Source organism: Netta rufina (assembly GCF_964035555.1).
Source record: "Netta rufina genome assembly, chromosome: 21".
Classification (NCBI taxonomy): Eukaryota; Metazoa; Chordata; class Aves; order Anseriformes; family Anatidae; genus Netta; species Netta rufina.
This window is the reverse complement of record NC_140145.1, coordinates 8421987-8432183: the sequence shown is the minus strand read 5'-3', so window position 1 is coordinate 8432183 and position 10197 is coordinate 8421987. Positions and strand designations below refer to the sequence as shown.

The following is a 10197-nucleotide window of genomic DNA, read 5'->3' as shown; positions in this document are numbered from 1 at the left end:
ACTATAATGTTTATGTAATGTAAAACACACATGAATATACTTGTTACCCATAGCTTGCAATGCAAAAATATTAGATGTTTAAGTACATGCTCAAAGTATGCATTAAAAAAGTTTCTTCATACTTTCATAGCACATTATTTACCTATATATCACATATTAATAGAGCTAGCCGGGAAAAAGTTAACTTTTGAACTATCTAACTGTACCATTACCAGCCTTGGAGGTATTACTAAATATGGTAAATGAAGGGGAGGGATCCTTGAGAGGGAGGAGAGTCCGATGAGCAACTCCCCGCCTCACAACAGGAATCTGAAACTGGTAGAGAAATGTTAATTCGCTTCGTTCACGTCTGACCTGAACAGGCATAAATAATTTCCTATTAAAAAAATATATATTTTTTTTTTTTTTCTTGGTGACACAAGCTTTACTTTACCCTTATTTTCTGTTTTGCTTTCAGCAATTCTTATAGCTGCTGAAAAGCATGACTTCCTGTTCTGTTGTTCATAAACCTCCAGTCAGAAGGGTTGCTATCTTTGGAGGAACTCATGGTAATGAATTATCAGGGATATTTTTGGTCAAGCACTGGCAAGAGAATGGAGCTGAAATTCAAAGAACAGGAATGGAAGTGAAACCATTTCTTACCAACCCAAGAGCTGTGAAGAAGTGTACTAGATACATTGACTGTGACCTGAACCGTGTTTTTGACCCTGATAATCTTGGGTAAGAATAGTCATGCTTTCTGTTGTTTTAATTTTCTCTTTTTTAAAAAAATTGTAAGGTGCTTCTTTTCCAGATTAAACTGTAAACACAAGTTCCACTACTATTTTAACTGTGCAGTCACATAACTTAAATTATTGACCTTTAACCCAAAAAGAACAAATTGTGTGTTAGCAGTTTCATTTTAGATTTGTCGCTAATAGAATGAGTCTCAAACCAACACATAGTCTTAAACATAGCATTTTAAATTAGTACGAGATTAGCTGTGTTTGTGTAAACTTAAGTATTGCTTTTCTGAGTTGTGAAGTCATTATTTCTCATGTCTTCTAGTGCAATGAGGCTCTGGAGCTCTTCTGAGTACAATTTTACTTGTAGTAATATAGGATATGTGAAAACATGAAACAATCTAAATGGAGACCCCCATATCTGAAAAAATGGCATATAAATTGGGATACAATTTAATTTCAGTTACATATAATAAAAAAAATAAAACTTGAAATAAGGTGTAAGAAATAAAGAAATCAATGGCAAAAAGATCAACAAAAATTCAATAATCTAACTGTCTCTTTATATTGGAGAAGTACAATCTATAATTACTGTACAGTAGTAATTGATTTTATATTTTTAATGGGATTTTATGTTTTTCTGCTTTCGAGACATCTATTCCAGAGGTGTACCTTGTCACATGAACCAAACACTTTTAATGTTTGGTATAGTTGCATGTTGAACAGGTAATTATGTATCAGAAAGGTCTTAGTCGTGAAAATGAATATCACTGAAAGAAAAATGTATCATGTTTATTTTGTAATCAGGTTATTCTTAGCCTGCATGCTTTTTCACCTGGTGTCATTTAACAATTTTACTGCTGGTTATTAAATTAGATTTTAAAAAATTACACAGAAATGTTAAGGCCATTCTTTTAATTGCTTACTTAGGACAAACATGAGGAAAAAAAAAAAAAAAGGTTGTTTTGAACATAGGACAGTTGAAAAAAAAAGATTAAAACACCTCCAGGTTGTCATCATTTTTAAAAATAATATTCCTTTGTATATCCTATTACTCTGTCCTTTTACAATAGTAGTGAATATATTTGAATGATTTTTACCTAATCACTTTAAGTGCAGATCCTTCAAAACTGCAAATGATTTTACAAAATCAGGAGAGGGAAAATCCTGATACTACTGAAAGGAACGGTGGGAGTCCTATTGGCTTTGACAAGAAGTATTTAACAGTTTTATGTGAAGGAACCCCAAATTTCAAAGTCAGAACTAGAGAATACAATGATAGATTCTGTGATATACGGAATTGTAAAAATAAGGAGCTTGAGAGGCTCAAGTAAGAATTCTTACCCACATCACATCCCACCAGTAGATCAAGTTCACATCACCATTTGTAATAGATTTCCTTGCCATTTCTTTTACTTCAGCAGAGTTGGCCCCATAATTTTCCTTAGCAACCTCTTCTGATGTTTAAATATCTGTGCAGTTAGCAAGGTGTTTTGCCAGTTTTTAACAAACCTTTCTTTATGCAACTTAATACCAGTATTTCTTACAAAATCGAAACCTTACAAAGCTTGAGCTGTACTGAGAAAAGAAAAAACTGAATTTAGCACAAAAGATACTAGGTGTTTCTGTATTGTACTTGGGTAGCATCCCAAGCCTGTCAAGAATACCAAACCTGCTGAATATGCAGAACAAGTCTAAACTGCAGCAGCTTTTTACACTGTTTAAGTAAGGAAGGTAACTTGGCATCGTGTATCAGTTTCCTATACTTCCCCTATAAAGACAGGAAGCAAATATCTAAGACCATTCCTTAGGCTAAGACCATTTTTTAAGTCTACTACTGATACAGCCACCTGAGACTAAATGTATTAAAACTTTGGAAGAACAGGTTTGAGGTAGCAAAATCTTCTATGAGCTTTGAAGGCCAAGAGTACTCAAAACAACAGGCTGTAATAAAATCTGATCTGAACACAAGAATACATGAAATCAGGTTATGAAAGACTTTGTAACTGAGGTCCATGACAAAAGGGCACAAAGCAATGTCCAAATACCATCTTCAGTAGAAGGTGGATTCAGTCTTGGAAGTGGCTTAAGTTTTTGATAAATTTGGGGTTAGTTTTCTGCATGGAGGTAAATGGAGGTATGGACTAGAAGTCAATGTAAAGAAATAAGAGAGAAGTAAGTAGTCTATAGCTAAAATCAGATTTAAAAAATCTGCATGAGATAGTAATAGTAAGATCTGTTTTTCAATAACGATCATTTTTCCTTCAAGCACAAACACCATATTTTATGTAAGGCACTTAAATAGGTGATTTCAACTCCAGCCAATTATGGAATTAAAGTGAAAAGAAAAGGATATACATATTTTGTTGACTGTAAAGCCATGGAATGAGTTTACTAATTTTTTTGTACTAATATTAACAGCAGGACAGTGGTGGAAGATATTCCATATGAAGTGAGAAGGGCTCAGGAAATCAATCATATATTTGGTCCAAAAGGTAGTGATGATGCCTATGACCTTATTTTTGACCTTCACAACACCACTTCTAACATGGGTGGTACCCTTATTCTTGAAAACTCCAGGGATGACTTTACAATTCAAATGTTTCATTATATCAAGGTAAAACTAATTTAAATGAACTATTAAAATAGATTATTGTTTGTAATGTATTACTATATACTATTTCTTAGTTTCTTTAAATATTCTATTTTTTATTTTTCAAAACTGTTTAAAATATTTAATCATTCCTGATTTTTAAAATCAGAGATAATTAATAATTTTATTATAATATCAGGTAATTCAGATTTGACCTCATTCATAATCTTCATGTATTAACATGAGTTCTAGTAAGACTGATGCACAGAGAGTAATGCTTAGAACAAAATCTGTGAAAATAAATGTAATTTAATCTGATGCTACACTGATCTCTCAGCAATTTAAATAAATTTGGGTCACACATACTAAATAGTTAAACATTAATTTTATGAAATAAAGACATGGAAAAACTAATGGAACCAGGTAACAAGTAATGTTCCCCTTGTCGCTACTTACAGGAATATTAATATGCTTTTGAAACCTATTTGATTCTGCTATTTCTGGGGCTGAAAAATATCAGTGAAGTGAGGTTTGCAGAAGTGCTGTTTTAAGTAATCTGGTTGATGCTATTGGTGACCTAGAAAATGAGTGAAGAAATAAAGGTTAGGCCAATGATGTGCACTTAGATTATTATTATTATTATTTACCTTACAAGTAAGGCATATTTTAACATTTGATTTGATCTAATTTAAATCTACAAGATTTGCTTAGAAATCTGCTTTAAAGTATTTTGCTTATAAATTCTGCAACACTGATGCGTAGATTTTTCTTCCTGTTAGCAATTTAAGGCCAGCACTGTGTTCAGTTATATTAGGAGACAGCAAAGTTCAGTGGACCATGCCTGGCATGAGTTAATGGAAAGAAGACCAACAAATACAGCTTTGTATGTTTTTAAAGATGTCCTACTTCTTTGAGCACTGTGAAATAAAGGCAACATATTGAACACATTGTGTAAATCACTTCTGCATCAGTAGTCTTTTGTGGCACAACATTTTAAAATATTTGCATAACAAAGACATTTTTAAACAATCTCCACAGAATGCTTTGGCTCCAGAATGCTGTCCTGTTTTGCTGATTGAACATCCTAACTTGAAATATGCAACAACCCGATCTGTAGCAAAACATCCTGTTGGTAAATATGAAAAATAAAGACCATTTTTAACCTGCAAGAAATTATATAAAAATGTCTGTTTCCTGATCAGTTCAATTTGTTACATTATACAGTGTGCTCTGATCACCAGTAGCTATTTATTTGACAATGTATTTTACCAAATCAAATGTTTATGATTTTCTCTTCTGAAGTGCACTGATTTTTACTTGGCTTACAAAATAGAGAAACCAGATGGAAATTTATAAACTTAGTTAACCCACTGTTTTCAGAAAATATTTATAATATATGAGGATAAGAAAGAAGTAACAGCTTCAGAAGAGAAATACTTAATTCCTCTAAATAAGCCTTGCCTGAAACATTGGGCCCTAGCCAAGAAGTGAAAAAAAAGATGATGTAATAAAGGAAGGTGAAAATTATTTTCTGCATGGAAGTTGTTAACTTTTTCATTTATGGAATCAAAATCATAACAAAAGGGGAAAAAACAAACAAACAAACAAAAATGTTATTTTGCCTGTCATACTAAACACTGAGTTCTCCAAAATGCATCATGGAAAGATAATTTTAAAAAAGAGTAAGAGAAATGAACATATGTAGTGACCATTTCCCTTACCCGAGGAGCACACTCAAAAATGTACATATGTTTCTTTGAACTGATCCTTACTCAGGAGCTAAATTTCCTGCTTGCCATCCAAAATCACGTAACTGTATTGTTTAAAGTTTGTCTTAAACATAAAACACAGACCCAACCAGACATGTATTTTTCCTTTGTAGTCTGTGATATATTATGGCTATATTAATAATCTCCCTGATCTGTAAACAGGTGTGGAGGTGGGTCCCCAGCCACAAGGTGTTGTTAGAGCCGATACTTTGGACAAAATGAGGAAGATTGTCAAACATGGCCTTGATTTTGTTCAACTTTTTAATGAAGGTAGAGTAAATAACGAAAGAATAAACCCCCCTGTGTCATGTCAGTGGACTATTTCAAGAGTAGCTTTTCAAAAAATAAAATAGGTTGAGCTACAACACTTTACATTTAAACAAGTAAAATTGAAGGGGATACAGAGCAGGTGTTGTCTAGATGACCTAACTGCAACATCAGGAGAAGGTCCAAAGTATTCTCTATAGCACCTTTGATATAGCTTTGAGGATATTTCCCCTTAGAAAAGATTCAGTATGTGTACTTGATCTTAAAGTTGCTTTAAGAATCTGAAATAGTACCTAAGTATTTGTGTAGCAGTATGTTCATTGAGAACACTGTGTACATAAATTAAGGAGATGTTTAATTTACACATTTTCTGTGCATTATCTCAAATTACAGTCAAGAAATCCTGTAAGATTCTTGTTATTACCTGTGTACACTTGTGTACACTATGTAAAACATACTGACAAAAATAGGTGTTGAAAATTCTTTTGGAGTACTTTGTCAGTAGGCTATATTTGGAAGTAGAAGGAAAAGAATTTAGTTGTGTATGTCAGAATCTACATTATTGTGCTGGAATAGTAAAGATTAAACAGCACTGACACCATTCTGTGTTATGCAACAATATAGGCCTTTCAGCAATTTCTTCATCTACAAAATAAGTATTTTTAAGTATATAGTGAAATCCCACGTTTCAGCACCACTGATCAAATTTAGATCAGGGCTATGTATGCAACAATACACAACAGAATTATCTTTCTGTAACTTGGATTCTAGGGGAAGAAAGACCTGGAACTAGACATGCTTTTGATGTATGAGCTAATCACTAGTGTGCAAACCTTAACAATGTACAAGCTAATAATTTAAGCCATTCTACAGAGAATAAGTAATGCATTGTTCTTTTTAACAGTCCGTTGTTCATTTTGACATTAAACCACATTTATTCTTTCTAGGAAAAGAATTTCCACCATGTACAATTGAGGTTTATAAAATAATGGAGAAAGTAGATTATCCCAGGAATAAAAATGGTGAAGTTATTGCTATTATTCACCCTAAACTGCAGGTAAATTTTATAGCAGTGTCCATTTACAACATTTTATAAGTATCCCTGTGTAGCTCCTGCTACATTATAGTATGTTTTTAATAGTAAATAAAATATTTAAAATGAGAATATTGCCACTGGGTTTACTGAATACTTTAGATCTTCCCTATAGTAAGTTCTATCACTAAGGTCATACAATATTTCAGTAACTGATTTGTAGATAAGTGAATCTAAAATAATTTTTGAACCTAAAACTGAAAAGAGCATGACAATAGGATAGCTTATATTTTAAAATGTGAATCTTAATTTTTAATTCTAAAGTGAGGGTCTTTTTCAATCAATTGTGAGCATACATGGTTTCCTTTTAGTTCACCTTTACCAGTAAGTTATTTCAACACAAACCTGAAAATGAGGGCCAGAAACCCAATATTATGTAATTAAAAGGAATTCTTTTAGAAGCTTTTGCCATCAACTGTAGGGAATATAATTATTGAGCATAAATTTAGAATTCACTTTAATTTTCTTTTTAAATGTTCATGTAAATATATTCTATTTATTTTCTTTCTCTAAGGATCAAGATTGGCAGCCACTGAACAATGGTGATCCTCTATTTTTAACTCTTGATGGAGAAGTAATTGCATATAAAGGGGACTGTACAGTCTATCCAACATTTATTAATGAAGCTGCGTATTATGAAAAGAAACAAGCTTTTGTAAAAACAATCAAAACGGAACTCACTGCAAAACATATCAGGTCCTCAGTTTTAGACCAGAATACTTCTTGAAAACTTTTCACAAGTTATCCTTACAAATAGTGGATTTTTTCTCTGTGAAATTCAGTGCCATTCAGTTGTTATTCACAGACTAAATATATACAGAATCTAACTTTAAATTGTAATTTAATTAACATTGTTGAGAACTTTTAAGATCAAAGATAATGTCACAATGCTAATTATGGCTACTATTTACTTGTTCTAATAGATTACTATAGATACAAATCATATTTTTATGAAGTTTGATAGTTTATTCTATATAAAATAATTATATATGTTATATATTACAATATACAAGATATATTGATGAGTAGCTATAAAGCATCTATCCAGAATTACATAGAAAGTAAAAGTTAACCCCCCCAAACTACATGATAAAGAAGAAAATACAGCAATTTTATTTTAACTTTTTTTAACTTACTGTCTCCACCTCCTGCTTGTAACATTTCCAAATAAAGTTTGCATCAACTGTTGTGCCCTGAAAGGTTTCAAAAAACAAGGCAGGATTTAGGCAATTATGCAGGCTGTGTTGAAGAACAATGCACTAATCATACCTGACTATCTCAGAATGGAAATTAAGAAGAAATCTGTATGGAGAGACTTATCAGAATTTCAAGACTGACTTATTCTGTATTTGTAGAAAGAAAGCCTGTCATACTAGCTGAAAAAGAGAAGAAGACGAGGATTTAATTAACTTTTTACAGATGTTTTAAATGTATTTGACAATAATCAGAGACAGAAAAAACTTTAAGAACTTTACATAAATTCTGAAACCACACAATAATTAGCTGTTTACTAACTGATTCATTACCAACATAACCCCTAAAGTATATACTTCAAAAAGAGATGTCCTCCTTATTCACTACTAAGCCAAAAACCTTTTTAGCTACTTTTGTGTAACTTTACAGAAATAAAATAAAAATACAGGACAGAATGAGATGTTTATTGAAGTACATTTTATTTCTTTATATTGAAATAAATATTGTATAAAAAGTACAGAATGATCTGCTGTAGTCATTTTTCTCGGTAAGAGCCTTGAGATAGGAGACAACTGGTATGTGGCAGGACTCTATGGCCACAAACGCAAGGTATTTTCTCAGTGAAGAACTTTTAGAAACAATCCCACCCACCCACCCCCTTCCTCATTTGTATCACATAGCTTTGAACCTGGACATGGCTACAGCACATTCCTTACGTTTTTTGTGTCTTCCCTGTTTTATGGCTGTGCCTACAGTCTGACCTCAGTACAGTGCAGAGACATCTGAACTTGTTTTTAGTGACAAGTCTATCCATAACAATATGGAATACAGCGCAGACTCATTTATTCCGGTTCCTGAGTATATGTGACGAGGTATTTTTTTGGTACAAAAACTGGCACTCAAAAGAATCCATATGGAACTGCATAGTCCTAAGACAATATTCTTTGTTGTCAGTTTCAATGCAAAATCAACCAGCACAGATGAATGATTCTGGAAGATATGATTTTTTCTTCTCATACTCACATATCCTACTAAGAAGGTCAAACAATGCTCAGATACTACATCAGTATATTGATATGCATGAATGTCCTTCCCCTGGAATTCCTATGCACTGTGAAAAAGTAACTGAAGATTTCAACTTGATCCCATCCATCCGAGCCATACACGGTAGCAAACGCCTCATAGGACATCTGTAGAAGACCAGTTTGGTAGCAAAAAATATGTTCACCATCGCTGCAAATAGCTTTGCACTATCCTTTCCGATGGAGAGTTCCCTCACGTTCTCTTCTGTGTTAAGAAAGCTTTTTGGACCATTTTGCGCACTTCAGGCTTAGCTGTAAGAATCCAATGCAATTCATATTATCATTCAAACGCAAAACAGAATTTACCTGAGTGTTTCCTAAATAGTACCTTTAAAACAGGCACCAAATGTATATACGACAAAAATCCATGACAATGAGGATACATATTGTAATAATTGAAATCTAAAGGTACACAGGACAACTATTTCTTTTTATACATACACAAATAGAAAAGTAAAAAATATAATTTATAGTACTAGGTCATCACAAATAATGAAATAAAAAGTGCTACAGAAATGCATTACACAGTCCTCTGAATTAAAAAAATAAAATAAAATAAAGTCTGCAATTATATTGCATTTAACTTATTCTGTTCCTTTGGGAAGAAATATTGACTTTCATCTTTCTGAAGTGATTGAATGTAGAAATTGATTTAATTAAACCTGAAAACTTCCAGTGTGATAGCAAGATTCACCAGTATGGAAAAGCCAGGTAGAAACAGGAAAAATAAAGACATTGTGACTTGAACAAACTCAGAAATTCTCCATTGTGAATTGTGTTTCTGCCCTATTATTTTATGGGAAGGCACATATATAAATAATGAATAAAAATCCACATATGATCCACATGAATAAAGACCACATTTGTACCCTAGGTATTATACACAGGAAAATAAATCACAAAGCTAATGAGACCCAAAGGGGCTATGTTTCCACTTGAGGCTTTCTCCAAATTGTGGGATAAAGATTCCAGTAACACTGACCATCAATACAAAAGTTTCAAATGTTTCCAGAACATTGTTATTTCAAAGTAACATTCTTCATTTAGTAGTCTTCAAAATTGAAATGCCTTTCTCTTCTCCATGACAAAAACTTAAGTTTTTTCAGAATACAATGTGTTAAAGATTTGAAAACAAAAGACATCAGACTGGGATCACAAAGATCTCAGTTTTCCACAAAAGGAAGAAATATCTCACATTAGACCTTTTTTTAACCAGTACATAGTCTAGATCCAAGTTTGAATAGTCATACATACTTGGACAGCAATGGTTTTTAAGAGGCTCAAAATTGAACCAGTTAAATAGTCCATTTTATTTTTAGCATAGCTGCACTGATTAAATGGGTTAAAGTCATCAGACCATGTCACTGTAAGTTTGTGTTCCAGCTGGTTACAGCTGTCCAAAATACTAAAAAAGTTTTCAACATCAGCTTCTGATGCTTTTAGCCTCCAAAGCATCCACACATGAAATACAGAAGAA

The 10197-nt window shown here is 32.6% G+C and overlaps 1 protein-coding gene across 2 annotated transcripts; it reads left to right on the top strand.

Moving 5' to 3' along the window:
- Nucleotides 1–317: 317 nt before the first annotated feature.
- On the top strand, nucleotides 318–8075 carry ASPA (aspartoacylase). 2 transcript variants are annotated; one of them, XM_084299579.1, is made up of 6 exons: nucleotides 318–720; nucleotides 3147–3339; nucleotides 4354–4447; nucleotides 5247–5354; nucleotides 6299–6408; nucleotides 6959–8075. In XM_084299579.1, the coding sequence occupies exons 1-6, from the start codon at nucleotides 482–484 to the stop codon at nucleotides 7169–7171; spliced, it is 957 nt and encodes a 318-aa protein (XP_084155705.1). In that variant the 5' UTR covers nucleotides 318–481; the 3' UTR covers nucleotides 7172–8075. The 2 variants fall into 2 exon arrangements, with proteins under 2 accessions (XP_084155705.1, XP_084155704.1); XM_084299578.1 differs by having other exon boundaries at nucleotides 3144–3339.
- The last annotated feature ends 2122 nt before the right edge of the window (nucleotides 8076–10197 follow it).

Excerpts from the sequence above, each read along its gene's own strand:
- ASPA (XM_084299578.1), top strand. The coding sequence starts at position 482 with ATGACTTCCTGTTCTGTTGTTCATAAACCTCCAGTCAGAAGGGTTGCT. Across the intron at positions 3,340-4,353 it reads AAATGTTTCATTATATCAAG|AATGCTTTGGCTCCAGAATG; the intron begins GTAAAACTAATT and ends CAATCTCCACAG. Across the intron at positions 4,448-5,246 it reads TGTAGCAAAACATCCTGTTG|GTGTGGAGGTGGGTCCCCAG; the intron begins GTAAATATGAAA and ends ATCTGTAAACAG.